The sequence below is a fragment of the Myotis daubentonii genome, chromosome 19 (assembly GCF_963259705.1).
Source record: "Myotis daubentonii chromosome 19, mMyoDau2.1, whole genome shotgun sequence".
NCBI classification, from domain to species: Eukaryota; Metazoa; Chordata; class Mammalia; order Chiroptera; family Vespertilionidae; genus Myotis; species Myotis daubentonii.
The window spans coordinates 14,800,303-14,821,511 of record NC_081858.1 but is presented as its reverse complement, the minus strand read 5'-3'; the positions used below and the strand labels follow the sequence as shown (position 1 = coordinate 14,821,511).

The window sequence follows — 21,209 nt, the reverse complement described above, 5'->3', positions numbered from 1 at the left end:
CCCTGCCCTGGAGACACGGCAGGGACCCCTGGGGCCGGGCCCATGTGTGTCAGCCAGTCACGGCCAGTGGACTGTGCACTCACCTCCTCTGTTGGCGAGCGGCCCACACCGGGCGGCCCTGCAGTATATCCACCCGCCCGGCAAAGAGGACAGGGGAGAGGCACCTTCAGACGAGGGATTTCAACAAACTTCGGTAGGGAAGTGGAGGCTGACTTCGCAGGGCAGCCTGGGTGTGGATGAGGCAGGGCAGGAACCTGGGGCTGGTTAGGGGGCAGCTTGGAGTGACTACCCAGCACCTCGGAGGGGTAGCGGGTGACACACGACCGCTCAGGCAAACTCGCCAAGCCTCCCCCCTCCACGCGCAGATCTAGCTGCAGCAAACAGACATCTGCCCACAGTCGGAGGCCTGCCTTGCAGGGGGCTGGGTGAGGAGCCAGCCTGCTCTTCCCTTCCTCCCTGCTCAGGGGTGGGCCAGCCAGGCATCTGAGGACAGTGTCTACTAGGAAGTCCCAAGAACAAATAGAGAAAATGAACCGCAGAGAGAATAGAAAGAATGAAGGAAACAAAACCCACTTCATTCCTAAAATAGAACAAGACGCTCGCTCCGCAAAACGCAAAAAAAAAGGGACGGGGGCTCTCAGAGAACCATCGAGATGCATCGTCAACTTAAACCCAGATTGCGGGGATTTAAAAGACCAGCAGCCAAGCCCGCTGCTCGCGCAGCACGGAGGACCACAGGCCAGCCTCCAACTCCTGTGGGAAAACACCCAACAAATACGAGGGCAGAGTAAGACGCTCTCAGACCCAAGAGGGGCCTCATGATCTACCCCCATGCGGCAGGCCATGCCCAACCATCACGGCTAAGACAAGCGGTTCAGCCAGGGCTCTGCGAGTTGGGCGCCCTCGGGGCCATTCTTCGAGGGTCCCCTGGGCCCCGGTTGAGATGACGGAGCCTCTGTCCCCGTAACGACGATGCTATAGCAAGGCCTCCGCACACCAGAGGGTCCCCAGAGCAGCAAGAGGTCAGGCCCAACTGCCAATATGTTAAAAACTTATTGGCTCCCGGCCGGCGTGGCTCAGGGGTTGAATGTCGGACCTAGAACCAGGAGGTCACGGTTCGATTCCCAGTCAGGGCACAGGCCCAGGTTTCAGGCTCGATCCCCAGTGTGGGGCATGCAGGAGGCAGCCAATCAATGATTCTCTCTCATCATTGATGTTTCTCTCCTCTCTCTCTCTCTCTCTCTCTCTCTCTCTCTCTCTCTCACTCCCCCTCTCCATTCCTCTCTGAAATCAATAAAAAAAATATATTAAAAAAAAGAACCCATTGGCCCAGTGGTTCCCAGGCCGGTCCAGAGTCCAGGGTGAAGAGAGAACCCTGTCTCTCTCTCTCTTTTTTTAAAATATGTGTTTATTGATTTCAGAGAGAAAGGAAGAGGGAGAGAGAGAGAAACATCAATGATGAGAGAGAATCATTGATCAGCTGCCTCCTGCACGCCCCCTACTGGGGATCAAGCCCACAACCTGGGCATGTGCCCTTGACCAGAATCGAACCTGGGACCTTTCAGTTCACAGGCCGACGCTCTATCCACTGAGCCAAACTGGCCAGGGCAAGAACCCTGTCTCTTGGAGTGAGGAGGGCAGAGTCAGGTTGCAGAGGGCCAGGCGCACAGGAGAGGAGGCAGTTTTGGCCGTTGCTGCTGCACAGGGACTCGCGTTTCCTCTGATCCACCTTCTGGAGGATGTTATTCGAGGATGCACTTCTCTGAAACAAGGGAGGGCGCGGAGAAAGAGGTCATGGAAACAGGGCCCCGATGGTGGGGTGGGGGGGAGGTGTGGCCCACGGGTGGCGTGATGGGACCTTGGAGAGAAGGATGGAGAACCGACCAGGGACCCATCGGGCTCCACCACTGGACACATGCTCCGCCGTGGGTACCAGACGCCCGAAGCGGTGAAGAGCTAGCTCCGATCCCATCCTATCACTGAACAGGGGTGTGGCCCCGGCAAGCGACTAAATGTCCTCATGCCTCAGTTTCCCCACCTGTAGGAGAGGAGAACAGTCGTCCTGACGGGACCGTTAAAGTGAACGTTCAATAAATTCTTTTATTTAAAAATAAGTAAAACCTGAAAATAAAATAAAAGAAAACTTGGCGATGTGTTAGGTAAAAAAAAGCCAGGCTGTGGGATGATCTATTCTGCGTGGGGAGGGAGGACAGGTCACAGTGCCGCCCGTGGGGGACATGCAGCCGCTCCTGGAAGGATCTCGCCGACCAGACCAGCCTCGTTGGGGCTGGGGCAGCAGGGAGGACTGAGGTGTGCGGGAGGGTCCCACCGGACACCTTGTTTGTTGTTTGATTTTGTTTTAACCGTGTGTCTGAACTATGTTCTACGTTTTAAGAAAATAGTCAAGGTGAGTGGGTGGGATGGGCGGGGTGGGGAGGATGGGGTTGGATGGGGAGGGTGAGTGGGGTGAAGATGCTTCAGGGACAGGGGTGCGTGGTGGGAGGGGCCTTGCCAGCCAGGCTCCGGCCACCACCCCGCCCATTATGACCTCCCTAGCTGTGTCCAGGCCTTTGTGACAAACGCCTTGAGGCGGACCTGTGAGCTGTGATGCCTGGAGGGCCTCAGTCAGAGGGTGGTAGGTCTGGCCAGGCCAGAGCCTGGACCTAGGGTCAGGAAGGGGTCACAGGGAAGTATGGAGGGACCGAAAACCCTGGGACCCTATGGCCACTCCCACCCCCAATGCTCCCAACCCTCAACTTCAAGCAGCCACGGAGGATGCCTCGAGCCACCCTGCCAGGGGTTTGTGAGGTGGCCCTGCCTAGTGCCTCTCAGCTCCACTCACTCAGTGGAGTCTTCCGGAACTTTCCCAGCCCCGGGGCCAGGGGGCGGGGGGCCCAGCGTAGGCAGTGAAGGACCTGGGGGCTTTATCGCAAGTGAAGAGGGAGAGATGCAGAGGCAGAGACCACGAGACCCAGCAGGGGCGAGGCCAGGACAGATGGAGGCAGGGCTGGCGTGGGGCTGGTCCCTGCACTCGGGAAGGGAGCAGGGGTCATCCAGGCAGGAGGGAGCCCCCAGCTCAGGGCCCAGATCCTTCCCGTGCCAGCACCTGTCCCCGGGGGCAGGGACCCCAGCCTCACCCAGGCCAGCCTCCTCCCAGCTCCAGAGCGGGCCCCTGGGGCCTGCCGAACAGTCCTTCCTACAGTTGGAGCAGGAGAACCAGAAGCTGGTGAGTGAGGCGCCAGCCAGGGCGGCGGGGCTGGCCCCAGGCTTGGCACCTGTCCGTGCAACGAGCTCACAGCTGTTGCTGGACCTCCTCAGCCCCAGGCCCGGGCTGCCTCCGTCTCCTGCCCAAGAAATAGCTGTGATGGGCAGCCCCATCCATCTCTCTGCCTCCCACCCCCAGAAAAGACAGAACCAGGACCTTCGAGAGCAGCTGGGGGCCCTCCTGGGACCGGGACAGCAGTTCCTGCCGCTGTGCCCGGAGCACTCGAGTTGCACAGCCCTGACCTGGGTAAGTATATGGCGGCAGCAAGGGCCCAGCAGGACTTCGGCTACTGTCAGGACGGACCCTGCGACGCCACGCACCACACCCTCCACTCCTGATCCCAAGTGGTCCATGACCACAGAGGCTGCCCACAACCTTGAGGCTGACCCAGGGCTCTTCCGCAGCCCCATGAGCAGGCTGGCACCAGGCCCCTGGAGGACCACAGGGCACCTTTGCAGGTGCTGCGGCGGGAGCTGTGCCGGGGCGAGGAGTCCTTCGTGCAGCAGTCCCAGGTGGGCACCTGGAACGGGCCCTGGGGGACGGGGAAGGTCCCAGGTGGGTGGAGGAGGAAGAAGCTGACCACCGGTGGCCCCGCCCCCATGCCCATCCTGTGCTCCTCCCCCAGAATGAGCTGCAGCAGATCCGACTGTCCTTTGAGAGGAAGAAGATGGCCATTACCGAGGTGCCCACCTGGCCAGGGTGGGAGGGGTGCTGGGGAACCCACGTGGTGGGGCACAGCCTTGGGGCCTGACCTAGCCTTCCCCCCACCAGGTATGGGATGGTGTGGCCGAGGTACACATGGCCCTGAACAACCAGGCCACCGGGCTCCAGGTAGGTCCCCGAAGAGCAATACCTAGAGGGTGGGGGGGAGGCAGGAAATGAGTGGGGGAGTGGGGGGGAGGCAGGGCGATCGGTCAGGGGTGCAGGACTCTTGAGCCCCTCTGTCCCCTAGAACCTCAAGAAGGATATCCGGGGCGTGCTAGACCAGATGGAAGACATTCAGCTGGAGATTCTGGGGTGATGTGTGTGGTCGGGGGCTGGGGGGGGGGGGAGGGTGGCTCACTGAGCTGGCATGGTGCAGGTGTCCTGTTCAGGATGGGACGAACCAATCCCTAACCCCTCCCCATTTCCGTGGCACCAGACCAGGGGTGGTGCCAGGTTGGTGTAGGGAGTGCCCATGGCCCTGACTGTACGCCTCCCCCAGGGATCGCGCCCAGTGCCGCACCCAGGCAAGAAAGGACCTGTGCATATCAGTAAGCCCCCGCCCCTCTCCCGATTCCCCCCCTGACGGCCCTAACTGGGGAGGGGAGAGGTGGGCTGCAGTGGAAGAGGCCCCAGGGTGGGAGCCCCACCAGGAGCTATGTGGTCAGAATCACCGGGTAGACATGGTTGCAGGTGCCCGTCCTGGGCCTGGGGAGTAGAAACACACAGCACCCAGATCCCACAGGGAAGGGCAGGCTCTGACTGGCTGCTCCCCCCGCAGAAGGCGCTGCCACAGCTGGGATGCTCCGAGGGCTTCAAAGGCCAGCTCTGGTAGGTGGTGCATGAGTGTGTGGGCAGAGTCCAGTCCCCCGGGGCTGCCCTACGGGTGCCCCTGCCCCCTGACCACCGCCGCCCGCAGGCTGCTGGCCCTGAGGCTGCTGCTGGGCGCCCTGCTGGCCTGCACCGCCGCCTACGTGTACGTGGTGGACCCCACACCCTTCGAGGGGCTGGTGCCGCCCCTGCTGAGCCGCGCTGCAGTCTGGAAGCTCCGGGCCCTGCTGGGCCCATTCCTGCGCCTGGAGGTGGACGACTTCCTGCCCTTCTAGCTGGAGGCCCAGGGGCCCCAGTGAGGAGGAGGCCAGGCGGCCAGCGCGGCCCCGGGTGCCCAGCAGCCGAGCCAGCCCCTGCCCACAGCACTGCCGTGCACACCGTCCTGCCAAGAGCCTCGGAGAAGGGTGGCGGCGGGGTCTGTCCGGAGGGCTGGGCCTGCGGCTGGACATACAGTGGTGACACACACAGCGTCTGAGCTTGTCTCCATGGAGATGGGGGGAACCTGACTGCATCCTGAAGCTAATCTTAAAGTGGGGGTCCCTCAGGGTGGCACCCCACCTCAGCCTTCATGCCCTACCTGCCTGCTGGATGGCAGCCCCTCTACAGCAAGCCCCCAGGTTGCCCCTGGCACCAAGAGGGCCCTGAGCAGAGGGTGTGACCAGGAGGGTCTCCACTGAGTGAGGACTGGGCATCCCCAGGCCTCCACCCTCATCAGGGGTCCGGTTCTCAGCCTGAACCTCAGACCTCGCACATGACTCCAGTCCCTGTCCAGTAGACTACCCCACACCCCGCTCCCCACACCCACCCGGCCACCACCGCCCGCCCCACTCCTGCGCCCTCCTCAACCCAGGGTCCCTGTCCAGTCCAGCCTCCTGGCACTGCCCAAGGCTCAGAGGACAGGGAACCACGTTGGTGGAGAGAGCTATGGAGGTGAACACCAAACATTTTATTTAGGGCATTGAATTGGGGCAGGGAACACCTTCTAGAATAGGAGCTCTGTGGCTTGCTCACCCCCAAGTGGGAGAGGCAGGGCTGTTGCCGAAGCAGGGAAAGGTGCCGAGCGCCCAAGTGTCCACCTCAGAGCGGAGGAGTGGAGACTGCGGGCAGGGCCTGGGCAGAGCGGGCTCACTGGGCCGGGCGGCGGGTCTCCTCCCGCCCAGGCAGGGCCTGGATGGCTCAGCAGGCTGGTGACTCCAGGACATTAAGGCATCTGCACTGGGTTCGGGGAGGGGGAGTGCCGTGACCTGCGGGGCAATCTGAGACCCCCACCCCAGCCTGACACAGAGGCCTGGGCTTCCTGGGGAGGAAGTGGCGTCTAAAGCGCTTGGTCAGCCGGGAGGTCAGGTGATGGCGTGACACCCTAGGAAGGCCGTGCAGGTCCCAGCAGCTCCAGGGCCCCCACCTGGGGTGTTGGACCCCCTGCAGCAGATGGGAACTTCCAGAGGTGGGCGGGCACCTGGTCACGGACCCCGGTGGGTAGGGAGTCGGTCAAGGTTTGGCCCTTCAGCCCACACCCCCAGGGTCCGCGGCAGCCTGGCCTCCCTACTCTCCCATAGGTGCCTACTTGGTGTCCCGCGCAGGCCCCGAGAGGCGGGGGAAAAGGCTGGAGGCAGCCATGTGCAGGCGGCACACAGCTCCTCGGGGAAGCACCCCAGCAGCTGGGCTCCAGGGGACCTGCAGCAGTGGGCGGTCCTCAGGGAGGCCGAGGCGGCACAGGTGCAGGCCGGGGGGCACCCTGGGCAGGCCACGACGCCCCCATCCATGGCTATAAGTGCCGATCCGCCCCCTGCGGGCCGCAGCGTCCCATGAGAGAGAAGCAGAAAGGTGGAGGTCAGCATGAGGCTGACCAGTGCAGGGGTCCAAGGTCTGGGGTACCCCCCACAGGGGGCCAACCCCCGCCTCCCCCTCTGCCCAGCTGTGAGTCCTAAAAAGCTGTGTGTTCCCGATGCCCCCCCACACACACTGAGCAGGCAGAGGTGGAGGGCCAGTAAATGCAGCTGCTGGTCATGGCAACAGCCAGCGGGCGGCCCCGAGTACCCCCCCCCTCCATCTCCTGCGAGCCCTTGGGTTCCTGGGGGGCCCCGGGGGCAGCTGCAGCCCCAGTCTTTCTCCAAAAGCCCTGTCGCTGCCAGGAATGATGCAGACCCAGGGGAGCCGCACGCTCGTCAGCCAAAGACCTGTGGGCCAGCCCCCACCTCCCAGGCTTCCAACTCCGCTTAAGTCAGCAGAAATGCCCACACGGAACATCCGATCCCACACTGCCGGCCTCCACCTCTCCTGGAGCCTGGACGGCTCTCCCCCGCACCCCCACCCCCACCCCAGAGCCCCTGAGTATCAGCAACAGCCCTGGCCTTGCTCAAGGAAAGGATCGAAATGACTCTTTTTCTTTTTTTAATAAAATTATAGATATATAGATGTAGATATAAAAACATAAAACAGACACAACGCAAGCAAACGCTGCTGTGTGCTTACTCTCGGGTCCCTGGCGCCAGGCAGAGCTCTGACCCCCTCCCCATGTGCTTCCCACGCAGACGCCGGGGCTCTGGCGCCCCGACTCTGCATGCCTTGGGGTAGGGAATCTCGTTTGGCAGGGCAGGGACTCCTGGTCTCAGAGGCCCCTGTCGCAGCGTCCAGCCTGTGCCTGCTCCCACCTGCCCCCGGTGCCACCACAAGAGCATAAAGCAGAGGTTAAGGCTTCAATGACAGCGAGTTTCCCGGCAGTGGGGCCGCGGGGCCCCGAGCTTTAACACATGGGGCGTGGCATGGCAGCTCAGCGCATAGACACGGGGACACGCCCACCAGCTGGGCGAGACGGGACACATGGAGCCAGGACCCCACCCACGGCTGGCAGTCTGTCCGTCTGTCCATCCACCTGTCAAAACCCAGAGTAGCCCTGGAGCCGGGTGGCCGCGGGCCAGGGCTGGCCTCCCCACAGAAGCAGCGGCCTCACCACACTAGAAGTTTCCAGCGGGTCCCTGAAAGGCGGCCGGTTAGGGTCAGCCTGGCGGTGGGCCCTCAGTCCGGAGGATGGCCAGGGACCCAGGCCCCTCTGTCTGTTTCCGAGCCACAGTGACCCTTCTATAAAGGGACTGGGTGGGGGCTGGCCTGGTGACAATCAGGGGGACATGGGTGCAGTCCACGCAGATGCAGTCCGTGACCCTCGAGGCCCAGCCTATGGGAGCAAGGGCACCAACACAGATCCTGGAGCTGGTGGCCCCTGGCCTGGCCGCACCCTGGTGAGCAGATAAGTGGATGGACAGGTGGAGACCGAGGGACAGACGCGTGGAGGCGTGGTTCTCCCTCCTGCTGATGCGTCCACACCTGCTGGGCCTCCTCCTCTGTCAGGGCAGAGAAGTCGGGGGGTGGGGGGCAGCCGCTGGGGGGTCCTGGTCCCCGTGGTGCCACAGCGGATGGGTGGCTGTCACTCCTCACACGGAGATCTCGTACGTGGTCCCACCCACGCCAGACACCTTCTTAACGAGTGTGTGCCGGGCGGGGCTGGTGGAGGGCCCTGGGGGGCCGGCGGCAGGTCCCAGGCGGGCCAGGCCCGGGGACTGCCCGTTAAGCTTACTTGGGGGGTTCTTCAGCTGAGGGTGGTCCCTGCATCAAAGCAAACACATATATGCAGACACACGGTGAACAAGGGACCGACCATGGCAGGACAGAGGCCAGTGAGGCAACAGGACAGATGATGCAGACGAAGCCCTGGCTAGCCACGCCTCTGAGCTCAGAAGGTGCCACCCAGAAGACGGGTGGCCACACCGAGCCTCTAGGGGGAGGGCTGTGCTGTCACAGGACCGACAGATGTCAGAATAGCTGTCACACCCCGAGGACCCTTAGTCCCCCTACTGGCAAGACCATACGCATGGGGCGGCCAGGTGGACACCATCAGCCAAGCCCCTGGTTCTGCCCGGTCCTGGTGCCCTGAGCTGGGAAGCCCAGTGATGCCTGTGCGGCCCTTCCCTGTTGCCTCCTGGGAAAACGAGGGGCTTCCCTCCTGCCCCAAAGGCTGCCCAGCAATGACCTCGCTGTCCACTCATGAGGGCAGGAGGGCCTCCCTCTGTCAGCTGCCATCCCTGCCTCTGCAGCTGCCACCTGCTGGACCTGTTACACCCACAACGAGACTCCCTGCCCTGGCCTGTGCTCAAGGCGGTGGGCGATGCCCCGAAGATGCTGCTATGTCCCCTGGGGGCCTGGGCCCGCCTGCCCTTCTGGGCCCAGGTCCCCATCTCTGAGCAGGGAGCTGCGTGCCCACCCTCCTGAGCAGGGATAGCAGCTCCATCTCCTGAGGAAGAAGGCCTGGGGGACCCCAGGCACGGGTCTGTGCTAACTTGGCGGGAATGTGGAGCTTTAGGCTAAGATGCAAATCGTGCCACACCCTGGGACATGCCAGGGTGTCCTTGGAGGGGCACAACCCCCCAGGCAGGGAAGGGCCACCCCACACGTGCTCAGCCAAGAGGTCCCACAGCCAGCCAGACACTGCCCCCCGCCAGGAAGCCTGCAGAGTCCCCAGCACCCACCTCTGCACAGCCAGCGAGGGCGGTGGTTCCGGGAGGTCCGAGTGCATGAAGGCAACGGCTTTGGGGCCCATGTAGGAGGGCGAGCGGGGAGTGCTGGGCGGGGAGGCGGGGCCCTGGCGCAGGGGAGACCTGTGGGGGCCGCTCCCTGGCCGGGGCCCCGGGGCGTTGTTGTTGACCAGGTCTGCCTGCAGGGAGGAGGAGGAGGTCCTCGGCGCCCGGCTCACTGTGCTGGACAGTGAGGACATGGACGTCTGCAGGGCGGGGTTGCGGGCGCCTCCGAAGCCCGGTCCGGCCACCAGGTCATCTCTGGAGCCGTAGCGCAGCACAGGGCCCCGGGGGCCCTCCGACAGCATGCTGGCCTGCTGCAGGCTGTAGGAGCTGGGCGCGTCGTAGACGCCCGAGTCGCCAAAGAGCGAGTCGGCCTGAGAGCGCAGCAGCCGCTCCCGCTCCTCCCGATCCTTGCGCTCCTGGATGGAGGCCATGATGGTCCTGGACAGGTTGTCGTAGCGCACAGGCGAGGGCTCCCTGGGCCGGGGGCCCAACACGGGGCTGAAGCTGCGGGGCGGGGGCCGCGGTGGGTCACCCGCAGCCCCAGGGTGCAGGTAGGGCGAGCGGTAGCTGGCCACGCCGGCTGAGGGGTGGGCGGGGCACGCGTGGCCACCGGGCGAGGCGGGGTTGAGCAGGCTGTCGTAGGACAGGCTGCCGTTACGGTTGGGCAGCGCGTGGGGGGCGAAGATGCTGCGATGGGGTGTCGGGGGCCCACCCTCAGAGCGCAGGGGCTGGAGGGCCACATGGTCCCCGCCCCGCCGGCCTGCCGCCTTGAGGCTCAGGGATCGCAAGGCCCCTGAGAAGGTGTCGGCAGCGCTGAGCGGAGGGGAAGGCGAGTAGGTGGTGTGCAGACCACCAGGGGGGTAGTCAGGGAGGTCCAGGCTGGGCTCAGACGTGAAGTCCAGGCTGTGGAGGCTGTCCTCCCCCAGAGTCAGCGAGTCGGCGCCTGAGACCTGCAGGGAGAGAGGGTGCACGCCTGCCGCTGCCCACCCGCCACGCCCCACCTGGTCACCGGATGCTCTGTGCCCACGTGGAGGCTGCAAACTTAGTGACATCTAGGTGGTGGCAGGTACTACCGACAAGCCGTCCCAGAAGCTCTCCAACCCCTGGCCGCACCACCTGCTCCTTGTCCACCAGAGAAGGAAGTGGGGGGGCGGGGTGAAGCAGAGCAGCAGCCCCAGGTGGTACCCCCCGGGGAAGGGTGCACACACTGTTCCAGCTCGTATTCCCGGGGTGGGGGTGGGGGTGGGGTGTGCAGGGACAGCCTCGGCAGCTGGACCTCGAGGAGATGTCATAACCACACAGGGACCAGGGCCCTCTCTTGGGCGCCCCACCTCTGAGTGTCGGGGCACACCAGGGCCACAACTGGCCACTGCGCACACCCAGGGCAGTGTCCTTGCAGCCCCCCAGCTCCAGGGGCAGCCACACCAACAGGGTCTTTGTGATTCGAGGCTCAGGCGGGAGACAAGAACCTGCAAAACCTCAAAACAGAGCCCAGCTAGCATGTCTCAGTGGTGGAGCGCTGACCTATGAACCTATGAACCAGAAGGTCGAGGTTCAGTTCGAGGTCAGGGCACATGCCTGGGTTGCGGGCTCAACCCCCAGTAGGGGCGTGCAGAAGGCAGCCGATTAATGATTCTCTCTCATCACTGATGAGCTCTCTCTCCCTTTCCTTCCCTCTCTGAAATCAATAATATATATATAAATTAAAAAAAAAAAAAAAAAAAACAGAAGAGGCCTGGGTGGGGACAAATGTGGCCTCAGGGGCCAGCCTCAGGGGGACAACCCCAGGCCCTCTGTAAGAGCCAGGACAATCCCAACAAGGAGGTGCCCTGGATGAGGGCACCTAAAGCCCACCCCATCCCCAAGCAGGGCCACTGCACACGGGCCAGAGAGGCTCGGGGTCACTGCTGAGACCAGTGGGCCCCGAGAAGAGGGGCGTCCTGGGGGGTGGGGGCTGGTCGAGGTGTACTGGTCCAGCCACAGGGCTGCCTCAATGGCTGTGCAGGAGGGCGGCCAGCCTGGGAACGCTTGGGGAATTCCTGGGAATTCCTGGCAGTCCAGGGCCGCCGATGGCTCCACTGTGAGCACAGAATGCTTATACTTGGGCAAATAATGTGCTTTCTCAAACAATCTCCGATTCTTCTGAAGCCTTCCCGTGGGCCTGACGGAGTGACTAATGGTGCAATTCCTGGCATCCTGGCACATACTGCTCCTGGGGGCAGCCGCCTACTGGGCCAGCAGGCAGTGCCGGCCAAGGGAGTAGGGCCAGGACCGCCTGCGCCAGCCCCTTCCAGGACACCCTGCTCGGCTCCCGTCCACTGGCCCCAGCTGGGATCTCTGCAAAGTGGGATCCTGCTGACACCCTCCATGACCCCGGCAGGGCCTCCCACGGGTGAGGCCTCTGGGGGTGGGGTCGCCCGGCAGGGCATCAGGGTAGGGCCGGGTTTCCTCACCTGCTCGCTTGGGCCACAGAAAGGCGCTTTGGGGCCTGTGGGAAAGGCAGGCCGGAACTTGTACATGGCGGGTGTCGGGGGGCTGGTCCTCTGGGCCGACAGGGCGCTCTCTGGGGGAAATGGACCACAGTCAGGCCAGGGTCAATCATGCCCCTCCCCTCGTTTGGCTAGCCCCTCCTCACCAGCACTGCCTGGGCGTGGGGTCTGCCGGTCACCGCCAAATGAGCCAGCCTCCGACTTGGGGGGCAGTGGCGGCCCCAGGTCCAGTGGCTTCTCATCCAGCCGGTCCAGGCTGCCCTTGGACTGGGAGGGGGCATGGTCAGCGGTGGGTAGAGCGTGGGCCAGGGCTTAACCGGGGATGCCTCCCTGGGGCCCTGGGACATCGAACCTGCCCCAGGACCTGCCCAATTCCTCCGCCCTCCATTCTTCCAGGCCCCTCCAACCTAGCTGCTTCGCGCCTTCAAGGGTCTGACCTTCCCCCCCTCTCCTACCCACCCAAGGGCCCCCACCTTGCTTCGGCCCAGGCCAGCCTTCAGCCCGTTGTCACTAAGCTTGACCTTGAGCGGAGGAGCTCGATCCAGGAGTTCGGGCCGAAGGAAGGGCGGCTTCAGGCGAGCAGCCAGCGGCAGCCGGGGCGGCTCCACCACATACCTGCACCGGGGAAGAGGGGGCAGTGGCGAGGCCGACCCAGTCTGAACGTATCCCGAGGGCAGGGCCAGCCCCAGCTGCCAAGGGCAGAAGTAGACCAGGCTTAGGGTCTGCAGCTGCCCGCCCTGAGCCCGGGCAGAGGCCCCCTCGACACCCCACCCAGGCCTCACCGGGGAGCCAGGGGGCTGCACAGCACGTGCTCCACGTTCCCATAGCAGCCGCGGGTGAAAGGATTCACGCCCCCACGAAACTTCCCCGTCACCTGCGGACAAGGGGCCCTTCAGCCAGCGTGGCTACCCGGGGCCCAGCCCACCGTGGGCAGAGAGACAGCTGGGGTTCCTCCTGGGTTGGTCAGGGTCAGGCCAGTGGTAGCCCCACCCAGGTCACCCCAGCCTGTCCCTGCAGGGAGCTGTGGAACTTCCGGGCCCCGAGTCACTGGTGGCTGCAGTGGCAGAGCTCCGCCCCCCTACCCCACCTGGGTGCACTGGACCAGAGCCTCCCCCACCCACACGGGCCACCTGAGCGAGTGCCCCTGCAGCCTTGCCCCGACCCCCAGGGTCCCGGTGCAGGCTTGACCCTCTCAGCATCGGGGACCCCCATCCCTGTCACAGCATGGCCCCACCCAGGGTCTGCACCTGCTCATTGGTAGTGCGCCCCCGAGTGACCAGCACCACGTGGAAGCCGGTGAGGCCGATGACAGGGATGAAGAAGAGGCCGGCCACACACATGACAGCCATGCTGGCCCGTTAAGGCCAACGGCCAAGGGCGAAGACACAGAGCAGGTGCCTGTGGACAAACTTCCCACCCATCCAGAAAGGGCAGCCCACCCCCTGGGGGTTCCCAGGCAGCTGACCCACCCCCGAGTCTGTTTCCCCTGAGAACGTGCCCCCAGCCCACACTGCCTCTGTGGTCGGGCCAAGGATACGTGATGGTGGTGTGGGCAGCTCCCAGCCCCTCGGCGTGGTTCAGCACGTAGACCAGGCCGAAGGCGACGACGCCCACCATGTGGGCGCTGAGGGACAGCAGGAACAGGAAGAAGTAGCGGTAGTTGCGGCGCCCGATGCAGTTGTTGACCCAGGGGCAGTGGTGGTCGAAGTCCTGGCAGGAGCAGCACATCAGGGTGAGCGGTGGGCGGGGGGGCGCGGGGGGTGAGGGACATGGCAGGAGGGGAATGGATGGGACGGCGGGGCGGTCACCTCTACGCAGTTGTCGCAGACGCTGCAGTGGGAGCAGCGCGGTGGGCGGTAGAAGTGGCAGGTGGCACACCACTTCATACGGACCTGGATGCCCCGCACATCCACGTTCTTGTAGAGCGGGGCCCGGAAGTCGTCCTCCTTATCCTCGTCCTCATCCGCTGTGGGCCAGAGCCAAGGGTGGTGGCAGGAAAGTGACTTCCCTGGCAGGAGAGCCCCTCCCCGATCTCTGCCAGCCCACCCCACCCGTCAGGAACCCCCTACCAAAGACTCTCCCCGTGTCAGCCACTCACACTCTAGTGAGAGAGAGCGGATGACCTGCCCCAGCACAAGGTCCTACCTCGGGGGAAGACGCCAGGGTCCATGAAGGTGGCCATGCTGAAGTTGGCCAGGACGAAGAGGAAGATGATGCCATTGTAGACGGGAACGGCTGGGGACACAGCACGTGTCAACCACGGGCACCTGTGTGGCACAGCAGGGCAGGGCTGGGTCTGGGAGTGTGGCAGGCGGGTGAGGAGGGGACTTGGGGGCAGAGAAATTAGGTACATGCATGTGCAGGCCTTCAAGGCCACGGTCGATGCTCAGCATGGCAGCCAGGAAGGCCATGCTGCTGTGGGTCCTGGCAGACCCCTGCCCACCTGCCTGCTGCTCCTTTGCTCAACCACTGGGCATTGCACGCTGTGCATGGTGCACGGACTCTGTGCGCCAGCTCTAACCCCAGCAAGCCCCCTGGTAGCTGTTGGGAATTTAACTCACAGTTGAGAAAACAGGTTCAAAGAGGCCCATAGGCCTGGGGTGGCACGACTTAGGAGGGGTGACCAGAGCCCTCCCACCGCACCCAGCACCTTTCCCAGGCTCCCCGGAGGGAAATGAGCCCTTTCTGTCCATGCACCGTGACTGACAGAGGCCAGTGACCCACCAGGTAGCTCAGGCCACCTGCATCTTCACCTAGACCTGTCCCAGCCCAGCGGGGCCCCTGAGCCTGGAGATCCTCAGGTGTGAGGAGCCCCAATTCTCAGCCAGTGAATGCAAAATGGAATGATCCCTGCTCTTCCCTGAGGGGCGCAGTCTCAGAGTCTGGGCCACCTGGCAGCGCCTTCTTTTCAGTAGGTCACCTTACTCTCCACATGACAATGCAGAACGCTGGGAGACTCTAGGAAAGAATGACGCCCCCACCCCTTCGAAATCTTTCACCACTTGCCCCCTCTTCCAGGAAGCCTTCCCAGATTCCTGCTGCCCTGTAAGGGTCATGCATACCTGCCTGATGGGTACTCTGCCACAGACAGTATCTTCCTCAGCTCTCCTGGGACCTAACCAGAGCCCCTGCCAGTCCCTGGGCACATGGCCTCTGGCCACTGCCCCAACTCACAGTGGGTCCCTGAGTCCCCTCACTCAGCACCCACAAAGCCCCTCTGGCCTCAGGCTCCCCATCTCCCCCATGGTCCCTGGCTGCTGTGACAAGCAGGGACATTCAGGGGGTTTGCTCTCTTCCCAGTACCGAGGCTCACTGTGAAGTCGGGGGGCGGGGCACCGGGGATCCCCGCCGCAGCCCTGACTATGAGCCCTGCCTGTCACCCAGCGCGTACAGGCCACACTGGCGCACCCACGCCTCATTTGGCCAGAGGCCAGCCCCGCCACCCCGGCAACCACCTCCATAGCAGCAGAACTTCGCTATTTTTAGTGGAAAGCAAGAAGCTATTTAAAGATTCCCTTCCCACAGCAGCACGCTTGGCACCCGGAGCCTGAGCTACCCCTTCCCCTTCTCCGGGACCCACATGGAGGTGGATGCACAGCCTGAGGACGGGGTTCCCTCAGCCGGGAGGGCCTTCCTCTGCCACCCCTTTCCTGGGCGGCCCCGAGTACCCCCCAAACAGACACCTTCCACACTTTCCACACTCCCCACCCAGCATGCTGGAGCCTAGCATACAGACAGCGCTCAATGGGATCCATTCAGCAAGACAACAGTGGGCGCCTGAGGCATGGTCTGCCCCGCAAGGCAGGGGTGGGGGCACAGGCCCACATGCCAGTGGGGATGGGCTTTTCACACATGCCCGGCCCCCACGGAGAAGTGGAGCACTGTGGACCCCAAACGGGCGGTTTGAACCAGCTCCCCATGGCACCATCTGGGAAGGGCTGGCCACGTAATCTGCCAAAATGAAAATGTCCCACTTGTTTAAAAAGTATGAAGAATTTCAAGACAGCGAAAGCATTAAAGCAAATACGGGCCCTCGTGCACCTAACGGTCCGAGGCCAGTGGAGGCAGCCTGTTCTGGGAAAGGAAGAGGCCGAGGGAACCCAGGATGCACTGGGGCGGGCTGAGGACGGGAGATGTGCAGACACGGAGCGCAGCAGGCAGGTGGGCACTGAAGGCAGGACACCGGGGAGACTAGAGTGTGAGCCCCGCCCACCACCGTGTCCGGGTTTGGCTGATGAATTCACAAGACCCACCACCTGCCTGCCCTGCACAGTGGACCACACATTCCATGCTCCAGCTGTAGGGGGTGTGGGTGCTTCTCTTCCCATTTTACGGACAGAGCAGATATCGGAGGGCTTGACACATGCTCAAGGTCTTAGGACAAGTCTGCGCCCGAGCTGGGATTCAAGCCATTACATAGGCTGAACCCCTTGGGCAGCCCCCACCCCTATGCTGACCAGAGCTCCCACTGACCTGGGCAGCCGGTACTGCTTTGTCCCCCTTGAGCCTTGATGAACACCCAGGCCACGTGGGCTAGACAGTGGCCCTGATTAGATGCCTAAGACTGGGGTGTAGCTGGGCAGCATTGGGGCCAGGTTTGGAAATCTGCACTGTGATGGGCCAATGCTTACACTGAGGTGCTGGGCGGCCTCCGTCCACTGTGGGTAGCACCTACCACTGCCTGGGCCGCACGTACCCAGGAGGATGCAGGCCTTAGTTGGTGTTGGGTAGGCTGGGGAGGGGTGCAGGTCCTCTGACTGGGACCTGAGCCACTGCCCACTCTGCCTCCCACCTCCATCCCCCCAAACTGACCCAGACCCAAAGATTACGCACTCCCATGCGATCCTGTCCCCTGCCCCCCCGCCCCCGTCTTCCCCGAGGTGGCCTTCACCCACCAGGAAATGCCTTAAGGGGAGCTCAGGCTGGGCTCACGCTTAAGGGGTATGGCTCACGGGCCAATGCTGCCAAGGCCTGGAACTCAGCCACCTCGGGAAACATGTGGGCTAAGGGGGGAAAGATGAAAGAGCCCATGCAAACACATGCATATGCATGTACACATGTGAACACGCAGGGACAGATGCATGCACATGTGCTCAGAACACACAGACACACACACACAAGCTCCATACATGTGTGTACATAAGTGCATGCCGAACAAGTATGCAGAGACACATGTCCACACATAATTGTACATAAAAGGCATGCATCCGTGAACACACGTGAACATGTGTTCAACCTGACGCACAAACATACAGATGTGCGCGCTTGTGCACACACTAGCACACCTGCATGGCTACACATACATGGCCACATAGGCACACTTGCATAAACACAGACATATGCACATGTGAACACACGTTTCTCCTCCCACTGACCCCAGCCCCATCTAACCCAGCTGGGCTGCCTCTCGCTGCCCTTCCACCTCTCCGGGCGTCCCTTCGCTCTGTGACCAGGTAAGCACACGGATGTGTGGGGACACACACGCTCTGGGCAGGACCCAACAGGCAGCACTGCTCAGTCCACCGTGAGTCTGTCCTAGGCACCAGGAGGGCCCCTCTGCCCACAGGGAAGTAACCCCACTCCCACCCAGGGGATGGTACACTATAGGCTCGCCCTGCTGCCTACAGCTAAGCTTGGGGCCAGAGTGAGGCCAGGGCTAGGGGCGAACGAGTCAAAGCTCTGAGCCCTCCTCTCTGACCAGCCCCTGCCTCCCCAGCGCCAGGGCCACACACCACTGCTATGAGCTCCCCCCACATGTCGAGGCCCCAAGTTCTGCCAGGACCAACAGGGAGACACCACCCAAGGGCGTGGGAGGTTATGCAGGGTCAACATGCTCACCAAAGTTAAATGTGGACTGAAATTTTTAACTCAGACATTTTCATTTAAATTGGGTTCGTCATTAACAGTCTGTGTTCACGCACATGGATACCCAGCACCAGAGGGTCTGTGGCCACTCTGCCCTGATCAGGCCAGAAAGGCCTCTGGCCAGCTGCACCCACCCACCTAATCCCTACAGAGAGGGAAACTGAGGCTCAGAGGGCCAGGGATACCCCAGGCCACATGCAACAAGTCCTAGCAAGGGGCTCACACCAAGTCCTCCCTCCCCATGCAGCTCTGTCCACCAGGACCCACCATGGTCTGGCCCGGTCCTGGGCTGGCCCTCCCACTGTCCTAGGCCGGGCCTTGCTGCCTGTCTGGGCCTCTGAGCATGGGGAGGGCTCAGGCCCACCCTGGAAACCAGCCCCGACATCCCAGAAGTCAACCCACTGGCCCCAGACAGAGGCATGATGGCCCGGCCCAGCCCCAGGCATTGGTATTCTGGCAAGCAGCCCAGCTCTCTCATCTTCACAGGGTCCCGTCGTTCTGCAAAGTGGCTCTGGGAGGAGTAAGGGGCAGGGGCAAAAGCCCGGACCCTCCCACACACCCTCACACCTGTCCCAGCCTGGCACTGAGCCAGTGTGAAGAGCTTCTGGGGCGCAGGAACCTAGGAAGGCTTCCTGGAAGAGAAGGGCCTCTGGGAACCTGCCCTGTGATGCGCTCCCCATTCTCAGAGGAGGGATACTCCAACCTCCTGGCATATTTTCCAGGCCACAGACTGTCCTAGCAACAGGGTCCCAGCCCCCTCAATGAGCTGGCCTTGGTCCTCCAGGCGTGGTTCCTCACCTCGCATGACACCAGGAGCTGCTGCCTGTGTGGACCTGCCCTGGGGGGCATCTCATGGTTACTGAGTGCACAGCGGGGCCGGGGGCCCTCAGCATCCAGTGAAGTCCAAGGATCAAAGGCACAGAAGACAACCCTGTGGGCTTGAGGGAGGGGAGAGGGCACAGGAGAGCTGCTCCCCCCTGCACGTGTCTGAGTCTGGGGCAGAAACAGGGCAGAAGCATGGGTACTGGGGTGATGAAAGGCCAGTCCCGAGAAGGGGACCGCCTGGACCCCTGCTTGCCCAGAACCAGCATGAATGGGCCGGGCCTGCCCCACAGAGCCCCCTTCTCAGGGACCCCGCTACCAGGGCAGGGGCAGGCCAGGGTTCATTCGGTCCAAACAATGTGGCCTCGGGGTCAGGCTACAGGGGAGCCCGGTCCTCCCATACTAGATGGTCACTCCACCGGGACCCCAACTAGTGCCTCTGGGTCCCCAAGCTGCCACAAAGACACACAGCCATACACAGGGCAGGATGCAGGCGCCACCTGTGGTACCCCAAAGGAACCCTGCACCTCCTAGCACGACGTCCCTGAATCCAGACCCCCACCTGTGAGGACAGAGGAAGACCTGGCATGGGGCAGGGTGCAGAGCGGGCAGCAGGTTTGGAGCCTACGGCCTGGGGGTGGGTCAAGTTCACAGGACAGGGAGTAAGAGCCCTCTGAAATCACAACCTCAGGCCAGGTGAGCCTACAGAAAGAGACAATGGCTCTCTAGGGTGAGGTCAATTTCAATTTCTTTTTAAATGGTCTTTTTTTTTTTTTCCTGCATTTCACAAGTGCTCGATAGAGAACACGTATTACTTTGAAAGGTGGGAGGGAAAAAATGCTAAATTGCACTTAGGAAATGAGAAACTGAGATGGTCACGCAGAGACACCCCCCTCAAACCCTTCACCCCGACCCCAGAGCCAGGACTGCGCTGGGCCCCATCCCTGCAGGAGACCCAGCAGGACGCGTCCCCCCTCTTCCGGTGTCTGCTGCCCACCTGCCCCTCTCCTCTCTGCCCCACAGTCAGCAGCTTCTGAGTGACACGAATCCGCCTGCTCACCAAAGCCAGAAATAAGCCCATCCACACAGGCCTTTTTTAAACACGCTCTTGGCAGCCGGTGGCACCTACCCAGCTCCGGAGTCCAGGTAGAGGGCTCTCCCGCCTCCACGGGCACCCAATGCAGACCCACCGAACACAAGGCAGCCACGCTCGCTCTGGCTAATGTGAAAGGGGGCCAAGCCGGCCCCTGCCCACCCCGCCTCCGATTCACTCTCTCTCGGGGGCTGACCTGCCTCTGAACAGAGGTCCCACTGGCTTCAGGTCCCCAGGTTGCTTTGGTCCCCAGGGCTGTGTCTAACTAAGCCTGGGACCTGTGGAAGGAGGTGGTCACAGTCCCGCATGGCTGAAGTCTGGAGCCCCCAATCCCTCCTTGTGCCAGAAGGAGACCTGGGGGGCAGGGAGGGGCATGACCACGGGGCGGGAGCTGCGTCGCCAGCACCACTCCGATCTGTGAGCCAGCCGGCGTCTAAAGCTGCAAAAGCCCAGAGCCCAGCCTGCCTTCGGCCTCAAGGGTTCCAAAGCCCGCCATGGCCAGTGTCCCTGGGTGTGGCCTGGCCTGGGCCCTCCAGCTGCGATCACTAGGCTTTCCTATGAAGGTCAAGGAAGGGAGGAGGGTGCTGCCACGCCAGGGTCACTGGGGGCCGTGGGGCAGGCACGTGGCAGATGGGCTAGACCACACCTACTCAGGAACAACTCGGCTCTGGCCCCTGGCCGGACAGCCAGGAGAGGGGGCCGAACACATCCTCAGCTCCTTGCAGGAAGGGCTGGTGGCTCCGGGCAGCCCACGTCCCTCCTGAAGCCTGTGGGGAGGGGAGGGCTGCAGCCACACCCTGGGCAGCCACTGCACACACTCTTCTGTCCAGCCCAGCGGCTCACACCCAGGGCCTGCCTGGCACACTCATGAGGTGCCCACGGGGCACGGGTGTCCCCACACACAGGACTCACCTTTTCCTGGTGCCCAGGATAGGCACCTTCACGGCCTCAGCCTCAGCCCAGGGTGCGGGCTCACACTGCCCAAACCCCTGGTGCCAGCCCTGTCCTGCCCAGCTCTCTGGACCAGGTCCTGCCCCTGGTCCCTACCCCTCTGGCCGGGCTGTGGCCCCTGCGCCCCCGGCGACGCGGCGGACTCACGTGAACACGAAGAACAGGGTGCTGGAGCCGACCAGCAGCGCGGCGGCGGTGGCCACGGGGATGTACTTGGCGGGTTTGAGGCGCGTCCCGGGGCTGCGGGGCATCCTGGGCGCCGCGCCGCCGCATCCCTCCCCGGGGCCTGACGGGCGGGGCCGGCGGGGTCGTGCCGGGGTCGGCGGGGCGGGTTGGACGCGGCGCAGGACCCGCGGCGGCGGCGGCGGCGGCGGAGGAGGAAATCCCACCCCAGGGGCGGAGCGGCGGCGGCGCACTGATGTCAGCGCGCCCCTTAAGGTGGACCGGGAGGCGGGGGGCGGGGGCGCGGGGCGGGGCCAGAGGCCCAGGAGGACGCTCCGGCCCCACCACGCCCTCGTTAGGATGCGGGCTGCAGAGCCCACCCCAGCCTGGGGCTCCCGAGCTCCCGCCCCGGGCCCTGCGCGCGCGGTGGAGCCGGGTCGGAGGCCTCCTGCGCGGCG

General features: G+C 63.4%; 2 protein-coding genes across 3 annotated transcripts; one reads left to right on the top strand and one right to left on the bottom strand.

Moving 5' to 3' along the window:
• Nucleotides 1-2,692: 2,692 nt before the first annotated feature.
• CCDC188 (coiled-coil domain containing 188) lies at nt 2,693-5,158 on the top strand. The gene is made up of 9 exons (XM_059676905.1): nt 2,693-3,226; nt 3,404-3,511; nt 3,670-3,777; nt 3,891-3,947; nt 4,037-4,096; nt 4,218-4,282; nt 4,470-4,518; nt 4,749-4,798; nt 4,887-5,158. Exons 1-9 carry the CDS (start codon nt 2,693-2,695, stop codon nt 5,071-5,073), a joined length of 1,218 nt encoding a protein of 405 aa, XP_059532888.1. The 3' UTR covers nt 5,074-5,158.
• A 565-nt stretch (nt 5,159-5,723) lies between these two features.
• On the bottom strand, nt 5,724-20,994 carry ZDHHC8 (zinc finger DHHC-type palmitoyltransferase 8). 2 transcript variants are annotated; one of them, XM_059677029.1, is made up of 11 exons: nt 20,737-20,994; nt 14,004-14,125; nt 13,667-13,824; nt 13,396-13,568; nt 13,106-13,208; nt 12,641-12,732; nt 12,332-12,473; nt 12,005-12,125; nt 11,823-11,932; nt 9,319-10,319; nt 5,724-6,584 (listed from the first exon to the last, which is right to left on the bottom strand). In XM_059677029.1, exons 1-11 carry the CDS (start codon nt 20,838-20,840, stop codon nt 6,359-6,361), a joined length of 2,352 nt encoding a protein of 783 aa, XP_059533012.1. In that variant the 5' UTR covers nt 20,841-20,994; the 3' UTR covers nt 5,724-6,358. The 2 variants fall into 2 exon arrangements, with proteins under 2 accessions (XP_059533012.1, XP_059533011.1); XM_059677028.1 differs by lacking the exon at nt 5,724-6,584 and adding an exon at nt 7,173-8,398 and having other exon boundaries at nt 20,737-20,992.
• Between the last annotated feature and the right edge of the window lie 215 nt (nt 20,995-21,209).

Bases quoted from the DNA above. Each gene is read 5' to 3' on its own strand.
- ZDHHC8 (XM_059677029.1), bottom strand. From the start codon at position 20,840: ATGCCCCGCAGCCCCGGGACGCGCCTCAAACCCGCCAAGTACATCCCC. The intron at 12,733-13,105 runs GTGCAGACCCTG...CCTTGTCCGCAG, and splicing joins GGCGCACTACCAATGAGCAG to GTGACGGGGAAGTTTCGTGG. The intron at 12,126-12,331 runs GTGGGGGCCCTT...GCCCCCTCCCAG, and splicing joins CTGGCCTGGGCCGAAGCAAG to TCCAAGGGCAGCCTGGACCG.
- CCDC188 (XM_059676905.1), top strand. From the start codon at position 2,693: ATGGAGGGACCGAAAACCCTGGGACCCTATGGCCACTCCCACCCCCAA. The intron at 3,948-4,036 runs GTGCCCACCTGG...TCCCCCCACCAG, and splicing joins AGAAGATGGCCATTACCGAG to GTATGGGATGGTGTGGCCGA. The intron at 4,519-4,748 runs GTAAGCCCCCGC...CTCCCCCCGCAG, and splicing joins GAAAGGACCTGTGCATATCA to AAGGCGCTGCCACAGCTGGG.